General features: G+C 38.7%; 3 protein-coding genes across 3 annotated transcripts; 1 reads left to right on the top strand and 2 right to left on the bottom strand.

Moving 5' to 3' along the window:
* Positions 1-2,120: 2,120 nt before the first annotated feature.
* Positions 2,121-9,159, bottom strand: slc5a9 (solute carrier family 5 member 9). Its single transcript, XM_084472856.1, has 10 exons — positions 9,104-9,159; positions 8,816-8,920; positions 7,963-8,127; positions 7,414-7,519; positions 6,097-6,177; positions 5,584-5,789; positions 4,225-4,360; positions 3,825-3,932; positions 3,327-3,477; positions 2,121-2,167 (listed from the first exon to the last, which is right to left on the bottom strand). Exons 1-10 carry the CDS (start codon positions 9,116-9,118, stop codon positions 2,149-2,151), a joined length of 1,092 nt encoding a protein of 363 aa, XP_084328982.1. The 5' UTR covers positions 9,119-9,159; the 3' UTR covers positions 2,121-2,148.
* A 1,357-nt stretch (positions 9,160-10,516) lies between these two features.
* mrpl55 (mitochondrial ribosomal protein L55) lies at positions 10,517-12,893 on the bottom strand. Its single transcript, XM_084472736.1, has 3 exons — positions 12,747-12,893; positions 11,566-11,815; positions 10,517-11,417 (listed from the first exon to the last, which is right to left on the bottom strand). Exons 1-3 carry the CDS (start codon positions 12,788-12,790, stop codon positions 11,268-11,270), a joined length of 444 nt encoding a protein of 147 aa, XP_084328862.1. The 5' UTR covers positions 12,791-12,893; the 3' UTR covers positions 10,517-11,267.
* A 1,331-nt stretch (positions 12,894-14,224) lies between these two features.
* LOC311352819 (cystinosin-like) lies at positions 14,225-18,694 on the top strand. The gene is made up of 11 exons (XM_084472632.1): positions 14,225-14,289; positions 15,120-15,280; positions 15,591-15,669; positions 15,900-15,990; positions 16,188-16,291; positions 16,642-16,779; positions 17,068-17,167; positions 17,489-17,608; positions 17,746-17,916; positions 17,995-18,112; positions 18,304-18,694. The coding sequence occupies exons 2-11, from the start codon at positions 15,208-15,210 to the stop codon at positions 18,450-18,452; spliced, it is 1,143 nt and encodes a 380-aa protein (XP_084328758.1). The 5' UTR covers positions 14,225-14,289; positions 15,120-15,207; the 3' UTR covers positions 18,453-18,694.
* The last annotated feature ends 1,375 nt before the right edge of the window (positions 18,695-20,069 follow it).

Raw genomic sequence — 20,069 nt, 5'->3', positions numbered from 1 at the left:
ATTTAACTGGGACATTTACATTACAAAAATGTAACTTGAAACTTCAACTTCAAACATATTCAGTGTGGTTTTAAGCATAGTCTTCTTTATTCTGGATTTCTCCATGGTTAGTAGGTATAGTTTATTTACACTCAGGTAGTTGTTACATTTAAGTTAGAATATTCAGCTTCTTAAAACTAGTAGAAATATCCCCATAGAAACACATTAATCGTCAACAATATTATGGCATTAACATCACATAAGTTCCTCGCCAGTGGATTCTCTTTCAGAGAAAACACCTCCATGTTTGTTGCATGTCCATCGGGGCTTCCAGTAGTTACAGACCCAGAGACTGGAGCGGTCTGTCCGCAGATCCAGTTAATGACCGTCCTGCACCACAATGGCAGATTATTCGTGCCCTCGTTTGAGCCAGAGTCTGTGAAAGTGCTAGAATCAGAGGTCACAGAGGCTCTCCAGGGGCTCACGAGGTCAACACAATGTTCCTGGCTGTGTCTCGTCCACCAGGTTAGCCTGTGTAACTACAGAAGGCACACAACACATCACTTTTTTATGTATGCTTGCCACGAAAACCGAAAATCCAAAAACTGAACCAACTGATGTTTTTACCAATTGAAGAAATAATTAAAATTTGGCATTGAGAATGCATCAAAGAACAAGATTCATCTTACAAAAGCTGTTGCAAAACCTATAGGACTAATGTTTTGGTCTGCTCCACATATGATCAGAAAGTTTGATGACACCCAGTAACAACATGGTCTGAATCTCTCTCTAACTACATCTAGACAATGGTCAGTTTTGATCACATAGGTGGTGAAACATTATGTTAATGTTGATATTTTCTACTGGGAAAGCATTGTCGTTAGCCCTGCGTGTTTAACAACACAAGAAGGCAGCATATAATGAAAAGCTATTTTTTTTTTTTTTTTTTTTGATGTAATAGACTGCAAAGCTTCATCATGCATACAGGAAAAATGACACAGTGTTTTTCCGTTGGATACATAAATTGCCTTTATATTGTTATTTTGCAATTTGTTAACTTGTTAAAAGCTGTAACAAAAAAAGAACCACATTGCCAATGTACAAGAGATTGACAATGAATTAAACGTTAACCCACCTATTTAAGTTTAATTCACCTATCCGTAATAGCATTAATAAGCCAGGTATCGTATGCATACATACATACATGCATTTTCCCATACTGGCATAACTGACACAATAACGCATTTCTTTAGGTATGGTTGGTTTTTTCTAACCCTGGTTCTTTTAGCACACTGTACAATTATTCATTTTTTATTGTATGCCAGGCTCATGACGTTACCACTTATTTTTGTTCTGAATGTAATTCATTTGTGCGTGTGCGTGAGTTGCATCCTTACATGTGCTTTGGGTATTGGCGGTGTGGCCAAGCTGACAGCAGTAATCACAAGGCAAGTGAGGACCAACAGGATGAGTGCAAAGTAGAGGTAGTGGACCTTAGCTATCCAGGGGGGCCGTAGGTCCTCATGGCCACAGGAAGGAACTGTATATATGAATTCTAGAACCATCCTAACTCCCCCAACGATTAGCCCCGACACCAGTCCCCAAAAAGCACCCTGCAAAAGAGAGTGACAGATAACAAAAAGAAACTCACTTGGAACTCACCTTCCGATAAGAATACTTCAATTTGTCATTATCATAGAACTATACAGGTGTGTGTTTAGTGCACATGTAGTTGATTGCAAAAACCTGTTCATTGACGCGTGGCCAGAAGATTGCCATCATGAATACAGCCGTAATCGGAGGTGCTAAAAAGCTTGTAACTGACTGTATATAGTCAAAGAGTCGTCCACTGCTAGCCGTCTGGATTACCGGTATCCACGCCAGGCTAATACACACCATGGCCAGAATAAACAACCTAGAAATAATCACATATTACAGGTACTACCTAAATCAAAGTAAGACAAACGTTGGAATTGGGTAATGACGCACATGAACACCCAGCTCATGAAAAACCCAAATTCAGTATCTCAAAAAATTTGAATATTGTCTAAAAGTTCAATATTTTAGACTCAAGGTGTCACACTCTTATCAGCTAATTACCTCAAAATACCTGCAAAGGTTTCCTGAGTCTTTAAATGGTCTTTCAGTCTTGTTCAGGAGGCTTCACAATCATGGGGAAGATTGCTGACTTGAAAAATGTGCAGAAGACAGAAGACAAGTCATTGACACCCTCCACAAGGAGGCTACACCTCAAAAGGTCGTAGCTAAAGAAGATGGTTCACAGAGTTCTGTATCCAAGCATATTCATAGAAGGTTGAGTGGAAGGAGAAGGTGTGGTAGAAAAATGTGTACAAGCAACAGGATAACCGCTGCCCTGAGAGGATTGTCAAGCAAAGCCGGTTCAAAAATGTGTGGGAGCTTCACAACAAGTGAGGCAGGAGTCAGTGCATCAAGAGCCACCATGCACAGACGTATCCAGGACATGGGCTACTACAACTGTCACATTCCTAGTGTCAGGCCAGTCCTGAACCAGAGACAACGTCAGAAGCGTCTAACCTAGGCTAAGAGAACTGGTCTGTGGGTCAGTGGTCTTTTGCTCATTTCATTTGGAAATCAAGGTCCCAGAGTCTGGAGGAAGAATGGAGAGGCACAGAATCCAAGTAGCTTGAAGTTCAGTGTGAAGTTTCCTCACTCAGTGATGATTTAGGGAGCCATGTCATCTTCTGGAGTTGGTCCACAAGTCCAAAGTCAACGCAGCTGTCTACCAGGATGTTTTAGAACACTTCACGCTTCCTTCTGCTTTATGGAGATGCTGATTTCAAAAATACCAATACCTGGTTTAATGACCATAGGATTACTATGCTTGATTGGCTAGCAAACTCGCCTGATCTAGACCCCATAGAAAATGTATGGAGTATTGTCAAGAGAAAGATGATAGACACGAGACCCAACAATGCAGACGAGCTGAAGGCCGCTATCGAAGCAACCTGGGCTTCCATAACATCTCAGCAGGGCCAAAGGCTGATCGACTCCACATTGATGCAGCTATTCATGCAAAAGGAGCCCCAACCAAGTACTGAGTGCATATTCATATATTCAAGAACATTTCCGTATAAAAATTATTTTTACTGATCTTACGTAATATTCTACTTTTCGGAGATACTGAATTTTGGGTTTACATGAGCTGTAAGCCATAATCATCAAGATTAATACAAATAAAGGCTTGAAATATTTCACTTTTTAAATTGAATTATGGAAATTAATTAACTTTTCCACAATATTATCGAATTTATTGAAATGCACCCGTATGCTTGTGTGGATGCATTTTTGTGTTTCCATGTCCATACCTGCCGACCACCATTAGCTCCTTCTCAGCAGCTCCAGGCCTGGCTCTGTTATAGAGGTCCAGCGTGAACAGAGTAGAGCTGCTGTTGAAGATGGATGTCAGGGAGGACATCAAGGCCGCCAGCATCACGGCTAGCATGAGACCACGGAGACCTGTGCAGAGACATGAAGACAGCTTCCACGCGTCCTATTGTGCATGCCCACTATCAAGTACATTTGGTATAACCCTACTAAAACGTTATGACTCGATGAACTGATTTATTTCAACCCTACGGGGAGCCCTAGATCTGTCATATGCTCAACTTTACGTTTGTCCTTTTCTACACTATTTCTAATTACTGAATTCTTATTTATCTCATTCATACCTCTTATTATTCTTATTGAAAATAGTTTTGCCCCCCTATGACCTAGGTCAATGTTTTTGTTTCCCTAGCTGCTTGGGCTCCTCGTAATACTATCTGTTTAACCTAAGCATTGTGTTGAGTTAATGTGTTTCTTACCCATCGGCATGAGTTCCACTACTAGTTTAGGATAGGCGATGTTGGAGCAACCAACTGCAGCACCACACACACTCTGGCATACTGCTGGATCAACACAACCGACCTCATCTACACATAAGAAGATGAACAAAATACAGAAGGGATACAAAAAATCTGTTGGGTTCTTTAAGGCAGAAAACCTGAAAATTTTAATTTTTGTCGCTATCGCTAAATTGTTTGTATTGCAAGAATGTGCAGAATGTGTGGTTCAATTATTGGTGGTAATTACAAATAAAGTTGCAGATAGTTGTTACAAGCATGTTACAATTTACCTCGGTAAATACATATAATATTTTTCTGGGAGAAAAAACTAAAAGTCCAGGCTAAACAAAGGAACCTGTGACCTTAACTATTCACTCACTTGGAAACAGGGCTCGACTTATCATGCCTGGCATGACGATGAAAAACATGGGCAGCACTTTAAGATATCCTCCCAAAACACACCCCCCTTTGGCGTGAGACAGAGACTTGGCTGACAGTGTCCTCTGGACAATAACCTGGCAATAAAAACAGAATAACCAACTGGTTAGGGACACAGGACACACACAATTTCAACATGATCTGTGATGTCTTATTTTTTGTAAATTAATCAATTATGTTAAAAAATGGTTTATCATTTACTATTATTACCAGGCAACACCAGGAAACTAACTGAAAATCATTTAGTACTGAAGTCATTAACCTTTTTTTTTCCCATCAAGGTTATTGCAATGCATCATGATCACCAGATCTGCAAGGGGGAAATTGTTTTGAATCCTATCAAGTAAAGCAAAGTAGAACAGATAAGAGAAGAGAGAGACATTTGAAGTAGAATCATGCATCTATTCCAGCTTTCTTTCCAATGGGATGATGCAGTGGAGGCCAGCTATATGGTGGTTAATGAGCTGATCGTGAAGGCAGGACAGCCAATTAGAGAGGGAACATTTGTGAGAGATTTGCATGCTGAATTTAACCACCATCGTGAATTAATTCTGAATTCCTACTCAAATACGCAAATGGGCCGATGATCAACATTTATGAGAAAATTTACAATTTCAATGATTACTCTATGTACTTTATGGGATCCTAAGGAGCAGTGAAACTTTCCAGATGATTTCAGACAGATCTGACCTGTGCTCAAAGTTTTCTACGAATGGAGCCAGCGGAGCACAGACCTCTACGTTTAATTAACTTAATTCAACCCCAGCCTTCCCTGAGTTCTCAGATTTCTCTATACCGTTGAATTGCTGTAGTTTACAGTTTTTCCCCCCCCCCATGAAGCAATTAGACTATAATTGCTATCTTTCCTCTGTTATAAACCTTAAATCCAACCTGCAAGTTCTCGCGCAGTGTTGTGTTTTGCAAGACTCACTGCCAGCCAAACCCACCTGGCCGTTAGTTGACAATTACCCTTAGAGCTTGACTTCCGCTCATTCTGACCCATAAATAATAATAACACACATTATTATTATGGAAAATTACTGTGTTCCCTTTCCTCTTAACTACCACCCCCTTTTTGAAAATGTCTGCCTTAATGACACCTAAATATATCTGTCTGCAACTCAGTACCTGTGAGGACCACATTCATGACAGTGGTATCATTGGAAATGATACACGTTGTTGTTTATGTAGATATTCAAATGATTCCATTAGCTTGCCACTTCACTGAAAAATCTAAGAAAATATATATATATATGTATAACCATAAACACAAAACTTAAGAGGTGAAAACATGATTTACCTGATCAGTACACCAGACCCACGTAGATAGCACGGTGAGTCCAAACAGCAGACCAGGCCAGGGTATATCCCCCGAGATAGGGTCTCTCAACAGGTGGAATGCATCACTGCGTGTCCAGTGACATGTGGTGTTAGCAACGGTTACATTAGGAACTGCAGAGGGGTAGCGGCTCAAAAGGCCTTCATACCAGCCTACTTCTGCGAAAGCTGACACACAAAGGCAATCAAATAAATCATATATCAATTAAAAAACAAAGGATGAAAACATGGAACTATTTAGCTTGTAACTCAACTCTCCAATTAGATTAGTTTACGTAAAATATGTACGTGACATATATCCTGATGGGCTTTCCCATTAAAATAATAAAATAATAGTTACTATTATCAAAAATGTGTTTAACTTTTGGGTGTGTCTATTTTTTGACTTTTGAAAACGTCTTTCATGTTAATAAATAAAAGATCATGCAGATGAAGAGTCACGTTTTGTGTGCTCTACCTCAAATAAATAACCAACCTATGAACATCAGTGCAAAGGCCCCCACAACCATGACAACTGTCTGGAGGGCGTCGGTATACATCACTGCTGTCAGGCCACCTATCCAAGCGCACACAAATGGACAGCTTTAAGCAGTTATATTTATATCAATAATGCACAGTTTATATGGAACATAAATAATGCTTGATTTCTTCAGTTTGAAACTTAAAGTCTCAATGTGTAACATTTGAACTAGCTCGTAGATTACAATAACCTGGACATATCTGTGGTCAGTGCTGTTTGATAGTGATTTCAATAATGTTATCAATAAGATCACACCCTGTACATTCTACAAATAAACAATGCTGGCCAGCCCCTACCTCTACTTTGTTAGTTAGATAGGACAGAACATTGTTATTGAGAATTTTCTGAGAGTGTACAGCCTTCTTACTGGAAGGGGCTAAATCATACACATTGCGACTTTTACTTTGAAATTCATTGCGTGTAAGTTGGCTTCTTCACAGTTGGCTGGAGCTGCAATGAGCCAAGTTATTGCAAAACATTGCTTATTACTTATTGCAGAAGTGACTGACTGGAAAGGGGAGTTTTCTTCTGACCACATTAGTTATGGGTAATAAGAATTTAAGCATGTACCTGCTTTTAAAAAAACATTTGCAGTTAATCAATGGAATTAAAATATTGATTAATGTCAGCTCATCTTTGTTTATCAATCTTGTTTGGCTAAAAGAAGCTGTGAACGTAAAACAACCCACATTTTTGTCGTCATCCTTTCTCTCCCAAGTAAAAAAACATTTTGATTAAGGTGCTGCTGAAATTGATCATTCATTCATCATTCGTTGTTGGTGCATGATAAATACCTCAATAATTCTCAATAAGGTGGTCAGGTATCAAGTAATGATTTCCCTTCCTGTCACTCTAAGTGGCTTGAATCAAGGTCTTTTACACCTGATTTTGTTTACACAGATTACACACATGATTTTCCTTAACATTGATGTCTGTGTTGGATATGAACCTATGTTTTCCCCATTACATAAAATGAAACAACAATATGACATTTACTGTATTAAGCAATGTAGGTCTACAGCTCTTTTAAGAAAAACATTATGCAAAGAGCCACTGTACAAAATCTTCATTAATCTACATATAAATATGAATGAACATTTAAGCAGCATACGATTTGTGTGTGTGTGTGTGTGTGTGTGTGTGTGTGTGGTGTGTGTGTGTGTGTGTGTGTGTGTGTGTGTGTGTGTGTGTGTGTGTGTGTGTGTATGTCTGTGTGTGTGTGTGTGTGTGTGTGTGTGTGTGTGTGTGTGTGTGTGTGTGTGTGTGTGTTACCTGCCACAGTATATGCAGCAGTAATCACCAGCAGAATACCAGTAGATAAGTAAAGGTCCCAGCCTAAGGCCACTTGGATGAACAACGCACCCGAGAATATATCTGTCTGAATAGAATCACAGATAAGAGAAGACAAATGAACAATTTCAAACAACACACAAGTTAGATTTCAATGTGGTTTCATCAAGAAAACATGGTTTTCTCTTTTTTTTTTGTTTCATTTGTGCATTGCACAGCAAACAGGTTGCTGTTGAAATGGGCTTCTAATATAAACTTTTGTGTGATTAAAATGTTGCTGAAAGCTGACCAACATAGCTTGGCATTATTTTTGTGATCTAGATGACCAAAAACCAACAGTACAAATAAAGAATTGATTCACTGTCACAGCTGGTTTAGCAATAGAGCTGGTGAAGAAGTGCTGGTCGTAAAAAATATTATATTGCATTCTATGGATATTCTAAAATGATTTATTAATTTGAATATTATTATGGTTATTATTAATAAATATACAATTGTAGGTCATTGTGTAGGTGGGGCAATGTGACTTACAGATATCTTTGTTAATACGTAGAGAACAAGAGACAGAACCGACATGCAGAGGCGGATCCTCTGTCCCCCAAAACGTTTGGCCAGGTACTCAGGCATGGTCACCACACCTGCCGAGATGTACACCGGCACAAAGATCCATCCCAGAGCCAGCAGAACCCACGTTGCCTATAGAAATACACATACAGTACTGTATTAACTCACAGCTGTTGAACGAATATAGAGAACGCATCCTACCACAGACTTATATGTTAGTATATTATGGTTTTAGAAGCCACCATCGCATTTTCTAAGATCTTAGAAAGATTTATCTCCACAACATTGACCTTAATACATTAAAACATCTACACAAATCTTTAGGTGCATCCCTGTGTTGAAGCACTACTAGACCATACACTGAATGCAAGTTTTTGATCTCAGAAGTCCTCTGCCATCGCCATCTTTAGAAATCTCCAGGAATTTACAAATTTAAAAACTTGTTTCAACTAGTTTCCTATGTTGCCCATGAACCACATTTATTTTTGTCCTGTCCTGAAACTACCTTTCCAGGATTAGCATTGTGTTATCTTATCTCATCTCATTTTAGGATGGCCAGAAAACTACAAAGTCCATATTGCGGGAATCTACAGGAGGACGACTTTATCATAAGTTTAGCCAGCAGTGCCAAACAGTGTCGGTGTGAATTGACAAGGCAGACGTCATGATTAAGTGAGACCATGGGCCATCTCTGTAGCTGGGCACAGGTTAATTATACACAAGCGCACACATATCCATTTGGTCACATATTCATGCTAGAAATGCTCTCATTTTAGGTAGTTGCCTCTGATATAGGCCTATATGTGCATGTATTTCTTACATTCCACTCAAAACCACCAACAGCAATTCCTCCCGCTGCTCCTGTGCCAGCCAAACCAATGAATAAACCACTGCCAACATTACTGGACATCAGCGAGGCCCCAATCTGTTATGAGAAAACACAACCATAGTAATTATCTTATGAACACATTACAATGATCTATACATGTACATTTGAAGAAGGGTATTCGATATTTTCATAGAGTAGCTTTTGGTGCCTTTCTTTTCTTCATTTAACATTTCATAAAAATGTATGAAATAAAACGAAATCTGAAAAACAAACACTTACAGGCCACCAGCTCATTGAACGGCCAGCCAAGAAGTACCCTCGCACACTACTGCGGTTGGCTCGGCATGAGGACTAGAGAAAAGAGTAGACACATTGAGTAGACAGTAACAAATTGCATTCAAAGTGATTTACTTTTAGACCATTTGATCTCGACTTTTCTTTTTGTCTGTAGATCAGTCTGGCCTCAGTCACACACGTAGAAGAAATGATGCATGAGACACATGAGACACAACACACAACATTGTAGGATGTTTTGAAGGAGAACTTGCCCAAATCCCCACCGCCATGACAACTATAAAGTAGATAACAACAACAGCTATATCTAGAGCATCCAGCTGGAAACTGATGGAGGGAGACATCGTTGCACTTGAGGCCATAGAGCCAACATCTGTGGGCAAAATAAAGATGCTAATTAGAACATTTTATTGGCTGCATGGATAGGAATCAATGATATCAGCCCTCTGAACTTAGTGGTACGTGCAGTAGGGACCCTACTAAACCAAAGCTATGGAGTTGATAATCTACTGACCATTCGACCGAGTGATAACGTTCAAAACGTGTGCTGTCTGTGCTCAAACGCAACCTCATTAGGGGTTGTGCATCGTGACATAACATCAAAATTACGGCCTTCATTAGAAGCTTACTTAAAACATAAAAGCGTTATAATGTTGAAAATATTAACCTGTTTGGGTTATTTCGCTTTAGCTTCTTGGATGATATATTTGGCAAGCAAGCAAGAAAACATTGACCTACTGGGCCTGGTGTGTGTTGCACATCTATAATAAACTTGCCCGCGCAACAATTTTGAGGTTTTAATTCCCTGGGCTGAGCACAAAGTCTTACATGGAAGACAACAATATTAATAGCACTTCAATCTTATTTCCATAATAGGCCTGTTTCTTCGTAAAAAAATAAATAATAATAATTGTGATGCTGGTGTACAGTTTGTGTGCTTAATTATGTTGAATATATTTGTGATTATTTTAATGCTATCTACAAAAGAGAAAAAATAATTACGCTCTGTATGTAAGTATGTAAGAACAGCAGAGGGAGTTACACTCATTAAAGGAAGGAAACAGACCTGTATCGCCAGCAGACATGTGTTCAGTCGTCTCAAGAAACTACTCCAATGATTCCCAAACTGGTCCCTTCCTGAAAACCGCTGAAGAATGTTCGAGTTTGGTGCTGATTGTGAACCTGTCTGTAGGCCTACAAACATTGTCACCTTAAAGGCTGTAAATCATTAATCAGTTTTAGACAGTAAATCCTCCCAGTTATTTATTACAAGGGGATACTAAATAGTCTTGGTACAAGTTAAACATTATGTAGACTCAGCATTCTTTTTGATTTAGGCCTAGAGAAAGCATTCTCCAAACAAGTAATAAGTACTGTATTATACACATAAACCATCCAATCAAGTTTAAACTAATACTTATTGAGACCCCAATCATAAAAACAATCCAACACTTCTCTTGCTCATAGACCATCATCATTCATTTGTTTTTCATACATATCGTCCAGTCAGTTACTACAAGATATGCTGATGGTGTACCCAGAATGAAGATTATATTTAATATATACTCAGAAGATAAGCCTACCCATAACCAAACCAACACAATTCATCCTTCTGAGGGACTTTGGAAATTATATATTTTTGAATAGGCTTATAGAACCGTGTTGGGAATTATTCAGAAACAATATTTCACAATATTGTGAAACAGGAAGCAGCCATAATGAAAGCCTAGTAGACCTATAAGTGTTACAGCACACATCCAATCAATACAGGATACATTACCGGTTCCAGTTGTTGCTCCATAAAGGAACAGCATTTATGTATTGATACCTACATGAGAAGTAATTTGAAGAACTTCTGAACACATCTGTGAAATGTGACAGTTTCATATTTTTAGCTGTTTTAAATTGATCACTTTTCAATTTAAAACAGGTTATCTATTCTGCTAATCCATTTCCTTTTAAACATGAAACTTCACAACTTGTGATGGGAGTCGTGAAAATTGAAGACTGAAGATGTTACTTATGGATATAAATAAAAAGAATTCCCCAGTTGCTCACTGTATTTGGTTGATATAGATAGAACAGAATAATGTTGCATACAGAAAAGTGTCCAACAGAGAAGAATGAATCCATAGTAAATGGTTAACATTTATTTTTTCTTCCAAAACTGGCTATATTTATCAGCACTGAAGTCGTCTTCATAGGTAATTGCTGTCTTCCTCATAGTCTTTGTCACTTCCCTCTTCTTCTGCCGTGCTTTCCGTTGCTCCTCTGACAGAGTGGAAAGATCCACAGGCATCTTTGAACACAAACATCTACATATTAGTCACATATCCACACAACATAGGTAAAATGTCAATCCATGCTTCTACAGCATCTGTTTCATGCAATGGGGAAAAGTTGTGCCGGCTGGAATCATGTAGAAACTAAGAGGAGCACATACTAACCATTAGAATTTTCCTTGGCTCTTTGTATCTGATATTAATAGTTGATCCATCAGGTCGGACCAACAGAACAGGATAAACTCTCTCATATTTCTGCCTCCCACAGCGCACCACCGAGGTTCTATTGGAGTTGTGTTGAGGTGCGTGCACATGGAACAGTGCGACTGAAACCTCCGTCCAGGGCACGGGATGACAAACATGGCGAGGCTGTGCCAAGAGTGAGCCAATCTGTCCAGCGGTGTGACGAAAACATCTGCCAAAGAAGGATACACATTGAATGAAAAATTATTAGCCAGAGTCTGTACTTTATTAAACCCAGAAGGGATTTATACAAAATAAAACATTCTTAAAGTTGCGGTATGCAAGATTTGAGAAAGAAAGACCAGAAAATTGCTCCCTATCTCCCTACATTTATCCACCATTAAGAACGGTTGTATTCATGCACCTGTGTTCGAGCTAGGTGTGCACACGTGTGATGGACAGGCAAGTTGAGTTCCTGAATAGGGAGTCTAAAAACATAATTTAACTTTTTCATAGGCATCCTCGTAGGTTAGGTTTCACTCATAACAGTAATTATGGTCTGCTTGTTTTCTTTGATCTTTTTATTTATGTTCCAGGGCACGAGTAGTAGACCAGAGACTAGTGAAGTTAACACCCACTGACCATGCACCCCCTGGTACATAAAATAAGCAGACCCATAATTTGTTATATATATATAGTTATAGGCGACGTTGACACCTCTGTGAATATGGTATATTGGCTCATAGAGGCAAGCACAGTCAGTTTGTAGTTCGTATGTAGGGTATTGTAGGTATGCCTTAATTAATTGCAATTGTGGTGATAGCACGAACACCTGCTGTTGTGTTTTCTGATTTACTGTTGTGTTTTGCACTTCAGGGCCACCGTACTAACACATAGGCCTAATTAACAGTGGATCTGAATGTGTTTATTTCCAAATATCAACCTCTATTCTTCCTGAATCGATGCAAGAAAAAGATTCTCGAACAAATATTATACCGAGAACCACGTTAATCGTTACTTGGTACATTTACACCCACCCTGTGTTAGATATGAATACATAGCTAGTTGAAAATGTATACACATGATCTTATGAGTTAATGTGTGAGAAGTTACCCAAGATCATCACCCTCTAGCTTCAATCAAATCATAAATTAACAAATTACCGTGAAATAGCAATAGGCTTCAGCCAAGCCTTCAACAGGGACATGTCTGCATCCGTTATAAAAACTTGACCCTGATGTAATGTTAAAGCCCGTTTGATTTCCAGACCAGACCCGTGTTAGCGCTACACATTAGCGGTATGCACAAGGAAGGGCAACAGTGCGTCTGCGTTATCTTCTTCTTTTTGTGGTATTGGGTGTTTGACAGCTGAGAGGTACAGACACCGCCGCCTACTGCCCGGGAGTCTGAGTCACGTCCTACATATTCGAAATTATTTTAAATTAACGTGTAATTACTACTATTATTTATTTTACTATTTATTATTGAGGTAGCATTATTGTTATTACTTTGATTTATGTGAAAATGGCACCCCTTATCACCCTCCCAATACTTCATTCACCCTATTTTCCAATACAACTCAAAATCCACCTCTAACAGTCTTTCAATCTCTATATCATGTTTCCTACAGTGCATTTATGCATGTTCTATAGTTTTCTGTCTGGTACCAACTAAGGAAGGTGATGCATTTAATCTGTGTTGTATTACCCTGCCCCTATACCTCCTCTCTCCTACATCTCCTCAGCCCCTCTCTAACAGATTTCCTATAACAATGTCTCCACTTGCTACTCTCGTCCCACTGCTGCCCATTGACCACTCCCTTTGCTGTTGGGATTTTTTTTTCATGTTCCTGCATCCCACTGGCATTTATGTCCTCTGTTTCCCCTGCACTCCTAGCTACTGTGTCAGCCCTCTTATTACCGTGAACCTGCATGTGTTGGAACTTAACACAAACACACCACTGGTCTTACAGTCTTCAATACTTCTCATCTTCCAACTTTTCAGAGTTGACATTTCCCCAGTGTACGCTTGTATTGCCTCAATAGTTGAATACCCATCAACTATCAAGCAACTACTTCTTTTTTTTAGCTGCAGCACCCTTATTTTTAGCTGCAGCACCCATATGCCAGACATGTGTACAACATAGACTGTAAAATATGTTAGTCTGCAACAGTGTTTGTTTTTCTGCCCCCAAATAGGATCCTTACACTGCCATCGTGAGGTTTATTTTCCTGCAATTTGTTTTAGTATTTAATTTATTTTGAGTATTTAAATTATGATACTTTTATGCTGACCATATATTTAGCAATACATCTTTAACCTTCCTCCTAGAGAAGGCCTATAGCATCAAATATAAACAATACAATTTGGCCACATGCATCCTAAATCGGCAGATCTGCCACCAGATCCACTGCTTCTTGTACATTTTCCATGACCTTTGTAGATTCAACATCTCCCCCTGATGCATCACCTGCAAATCTTTTGCAGCGTGTTCTTCTTCTACTTCTTCGTATTCTTCCACATAAGTGGTGCATCACCACCCCCTAATGTGTTGGGAGAGTTAACCTTTGTTTACCATGTTTTTTTGTTCGTGTAGAGATGCCGTAAAGCGAATGGCTGTCACTGACAGCCATTGCGCATGTGCAGTACGGAGCGGACAGGCGGTACGGATCGGGTTGCGAGTGTGCTGTTTGGGGAAACCGAAAGGTAAATTACAAAACTAAACAAAAAGGAATAGTAAACACACGGCGACTATACTATTGCTAATCTTGACAAGATAGGAAACAATTTGAAGCAAATTAAGATAAGCGTTCAGCAAAGTAAAAGAAGGCAGTCTGGCCAAAACATAGTGAATAATAACAGCAATTAAGTCATTCGATATAATGTCTGGATCTTCATGGCTCATCATGGCTGAGTGTTTGGTGTATTATTCAGAGAATGTAGTTAACGTGGACTATCAGAAACTTCCCAGAGTCGTTACTAAACGATCGATCGTCAGTGATAATCAGTGATATATTTAGGAATGTGAAGACGACATCAATATAATCTAAATCCCACTATGCTTCTTAAACCCTTTACATCGAATCGTGTGTCAAAACTACAGTTCCCCACGTTTTAAATACCATACACTTTGCTCTACGGAGCCTAATTCCTAGATCCGGTGATGTTTGGGGCACAGGTCAGAGATGGGATGACACAGCTTTATCAATCTGTCTGTGTGACCGTGGCAAGGTTTCTCCTCTCAAGACCAGTTATTCTTGACATCTGGACTATGCCATTTAAATTACAACAAGACCAGGCATTCATCCTAATCACATAGCTTCTATAATTTGCATCCCATTCTGTTTTAATTTTCACAACAACATTACTGTGCAAGGTTTCCTTCAGACAACTAGGTTATATCTGACCATGTACCAAGATGCTTTGTCTATAAAATGTATTATAATTAAACAGATACATAATATTTATATATATTGTAATCTGTACAATTCTAATCACAGGCTAACCTGAACATTCAAAGTTTATTTCCTTACTAGGCTGTATGCGGCCTTGCTCACTCATCTCAGAAAGAGTGTGCTCATCTGGTCATGTGAGCTGAGTCAGGGTGCTGACAGCTGTAAAAACATGACTACAAGCAGGCCGGCGCTTTTGCTGCTAGCGCTGGTGCTGTCTTCTTTGACGGTACACAATTCATCAGGCAAGTGACTCGCCAGTTACAGCAGACACCCCTTGGTACTACCAAGAATTAATTTAGTCAGCATTCCTCCAACAAGTCATTAAGGGGTCAAATTAATGCAGTATGCCCCGCTTTGCTAGAAATAAGCCTCATTAAATGGCTTTTGTAGTAATTAGTTGGAACGAAAATAATGGCATGGTTTTGGTCTTCATGACATTTGCAGGGCCACTCCTGCATTACATTTAAATGATCAAATTAATAAATGGGTGTCCAGGCAGTTGGATTAATATTGGGAGATAATTGTTTGCCATTTCCTACCCCTGTCTTCAAGGCTCCACTGTTTCACTGATTGCTCCTGATGTTGTTAACCTAGAGCAGAATTCTTCAGCAACTGTCACAATCTCATCCAGGTAACTACAGCACATAACTACCAAAATGTAATACTTGAATAGATTTGGGACAGACCTCTGGTGGTCAGTAGCTATCTGCCTACCACTGGAAGTCTACCTTTTTTTTGTAGGTACAATCAAAATTCACAGGAATTTAGATAGAGCAATTCAAATATTTCTGTTGATTTAATGATCCCTAAGGGGATAAGTGAAGTGTTGTTCTTCTCTTAATATACCATTTGTCTTCTCAGCTCCCCGGTCAACCAGTCTGCAGATATCCAATTTAATGTGACCTACAGCTCCAAGCATAACTACTCAACAATCATTACATGGCCTCAGCAGGTAACAGCGATTGATGCGTGCCTGCAACAGCATAACCAATTTAATAACCTAAAAATTCTGCTGGCTGAATGGAATGGAATGTGCAGGTTATTTCCAACAGAGAAATATCAGATTTATGTGCTTGGTGAATGATCTCATTCAGTGTTTGAGATGTTGAAGAGATTGTGTTGCTGTCTGATCATTGGTTCTCTTTATAGGTTTTGTTACAACCAGGGAAAACCTCTGTCATTTTTGAGGTGAAAGCCCACACTATTGGTCAGGTGACCGTTTATCTTCTTAGTAACAGCTCAGAAATCAGAAGGTAGGTATGGTGAGTAGGAAGATACAATGGGGAACAATGGGTCACAGTTTTGCAGGATCAGTTAGTGTAGTGAAGTGACAATCATTTAACACAATCACAATCATCAAAAATCTGTCTTTACCTTCTTACAAAAATAATCTATTTTCAATTAGTCCATATAATAATAGACCATATTTTAGTGAAATGAAAGAGTTAAGAAGAGTTAAGAATGTAACAAAGAATGCAGGGCAAATTATATATATTGGTCTAATGCAAAGTAAGAAACAATCAGAAAAATAAGCAATATCAAGAATACCTTTCTTCTATCATTTAGTCAATAACTCTGATCCTATTTTCTCTTGCTTATCTAGCTTTGAAACAAGGATTCGCTTTGCAGTAATCGCAAGCAACACCCTGTCTATTGTGAATCAAGTGATAGGATGGTTGTACTTTGTTGCTTGGTCAATCTCTTTCTACCCACAAGTCTGGGAAAACTGGAGAAGGAAAAGGTAACTTTACTGTCTTGACTTGTTTTCATTTTGCTTTGGCAATGCTGCAAAGGATGTTAATTTAAACCCCAAATAGTTAAGTTAATACTTCTTGGGGGTTTTATTTTATTATTCTGTATGGAATCATAAGCATATTTTATAAAATAAGTATACATTTTCTGTAATATGATTGTTTAGGACTAAAGAATGTCATACTGAACTGAACCTAGCACATGGAATTGATGCACAACTTACTTTATTTGTTTGTGTGCTTTTACTGTACTGACATCTGCATGCTTCTCTTTTCAGTGTCATAGGTCTGAATTTTGACTTCCTGTCTCTTAACTTAACGGGCTTCATCTGCTACAGCATCTTTAATATCGGGTTGTTTTGGGTGCCTTACATCAAGGTTAGTCTTACTATGAACGCCATCCATATTTTAGGGCGCTCTTATTCCTGACCTATTTGGTCATATGGATGATGACAGAATGGATGTTTTGATTAGTCAAACATGCGTTCAGGGATTTTAGTGAACAAATTCAGACATTTGTAAACTGTCAATAAATCCAGTCAGGCAATATTTTAAAACAAATTTGATCAAACTATAGGTTTGAAAGCGCCCTCAAAGTGGTTATCTTTGTGTCTTACATGAAGTTTCATCATGAATAGTAAAAGTATATGAGGTCCCTGTCTCTTCCTTCGTGTTTTTTCACATTTGTATGTTTTATAGGAGGAGTTCATTAAAGCAAACCCCAATGGAGTTAACCCTGTAGATGCAAATGACGTGTTTTTTAGTCTTCATGCTGTCCTACTTTGCCTGATCTACGTTTGTCAAGCTGCGGTATATGAGGTATGCATGTTTTTCAAATATTACAAACTTTTTAAGCATAAAGTGTCAGATGAGGGAAAGATTAGAATACTTGGGAAAGAATTTATCTTATTTAAGGGAAAAAAACTGAATCTAACCTCAATTTGCTCTCTTTCAAGAGGGGCGGTCAAACTGTCTCCCGCATCTCATGGGTCCTATTGCTCATCAGCTGGACATTTGCCCTCGTCAGCCTGTTTGTTGCAGTAGCAAAAGTCATCACCTGGCTGGATTACCTCTACTATTTCTCTTACATTAAACTTGGAATCACTCTCATAAAATATATACCACAGGTAGGTAACGATGTACACTCATCAAATGATTAATGTTAATTTGTTTCTCGATTTCATTGTTTCTGCTTTTGTTTGTAGGCTTATATGAATTACAGACGGAAGAGTACTGTAGGATGGAGCATTGGAAATGTGGTGCTAGACTTCACGGGGGGAACGCTCAGCATTCTACAGATGCTCCTGCAATCGTATAATAACGGTAACTATATTATTGTAATGTCTGTTTGATGTAAGAGTAACGTATGGTTCCTAGTCACTTTAAAAAAACATACACATAATACATTTGCAAGAAGGCTTCCTCTTACCTGTCATTGATTTGATAAACCACATTTGTGATTTAGTATCATTTTGCTGCATCCCATTTATTTCCAACTGCTTTTCATTTTTTAGATGAGTGGGGGTTGATATTTGGTGACCCTACGAAGTTCGGCCTGGGACTGTTGTCTGTTTTGTTTGATGTACTGTTCATGGTTCAGCACTATGGCCTCTATCGACATTCCAGGGCGTATGAACCTGTAGCAGACCAGAGTAGTATATAGAACACGCCTGCACACATTCCTTGTTGACTTGAACACTAACCACATTTCTGGATGTTTGAAAGAATAGTCAGCACAGAAAGCTTTTCCTCTGCCATTTATCTTCTACAGCCTTGTGAATTGTATGAGATCATCTTCTGATCGGTCTGTCTAACAATAACCATGATGTTTAAATGTTTTGAATGTTGAATTTAATTTTCTAAAAAAGTGTATTTTTCTGATGCCAATAAAGTTTTACAGCAAGTTTCAATGAATGGCGCATGTATTTTTTTCTACCACTGCTATGGGATGATGAAATTCTATTGAGCAATGTATGGGTTGGTAAGGTAAACCCCATTTATAAAATCAAGGATGGTTTGCTTTATTCATAAGTAATACATTCTGATGATTTGCAAGACTGATTGCTCATTCTGTAAATAACAATCCAATAAAATAGAAAATGAGACAACATATTTTCAAAACATTTATGTATATAAAAAGTTATATCAAGTTGAATGAACAGACATTTGGCATGCACCCCCTCCCCCTACACATTTAAACAGTGATAAGGATTTGGGTGTTATGGTTCAGTGTTGTGTCAAGGTAGTGATAGCCAATTTGGACATTATCCACCCAACATTGTTGGGTGTGTGGACTAGTTTTAGCTAGGGATGCCTAGTGACTAATCCTGTGCTAATCTATACAGGATTAACTAAGTGCGTATTTAAAGGGTGACGCACAGAGCATGACCAGACCTAAATATCAGACCCCAGGGTCCTGTGATCATTTGTCTATTGTGTGAATGGTGTATTGGTCTTATTGGCCAATTATCAGCATACTGGAATAATATATATTCCCAAAAAGACTTCCTATTTCAAACTCTCTCATATTTCTGCCTCCCACAGCGCACCACCGATGTCCTATTGGAGTTGTGTTGAGGTGCGTGCACATGGAACAGTGCGAAACCTCCGTCCGGGGCACGGGATGACAAACATGGCGAGGCTGCACCAAGATACATACAAAATAAAACTTTCTTAAAGTTGCGGTACGCAAGATTTGAGAAAGAAAGACCAGAAAATTGCAAGATCTGAAGACGCAACCCATAAAAAACATCAGCTATCTTCCTACATTTATCCACCATTATGAACGTTTGTATTCATGCACCTGTGATCGAGCTAGGTGTGCACACGTGTGATGGACAGGCAAGTTGAGTTCCCAGATCTAATAAGGGAAAAGATTACCTGATTAGGGAGCGGTCTAAAAACATTATTTACCTTTTTCATAGGCACCCTCGTAGGTTAGGTTTCACTCATACACTAATAATGGTCTGCTTGTTTTCTTTGATCTTTTTATTTATGTTCCAGGGCATGAGTAGTAGACCAGAGACTAGTGAAGTTAACACCCACTGACCATGCACTCCCTGGTACATAAAAGCAGCAGACCCATAATTTGTTATATATATATATATATATATATATATATATATATATATATATATATATAGTTATAGTTATGGGCGACGATGACACCTCTGGGAAGATGGTATATTGTCTCATCTGTTGTGTTTTGCACTTCAGGGCCACCGTACTAACACATAGGCCTAGTTAACAGTGGATCTGAATGTGTTTATTTCCAAATATC

The sequence above is a fragment of the Micromesistius poutassou genome (genome assembly GCF_964030765.1).
Source record: "Micromesistius poutassou genome assembly, chromosome: 9".
NCBI classification, from domain to species: domain Eukaryota; kingdom Metazoa; phylum Chordata; class Actinopteri; order Gadiformes; family Gadidae; genus Micromesistius; species Micromesistius poutassou.
The sequence above is the reverse complement of the archived record's forward strand: the minus strand, read 5'-3'. Positions and strand labels throughout refer to the sequence as shown.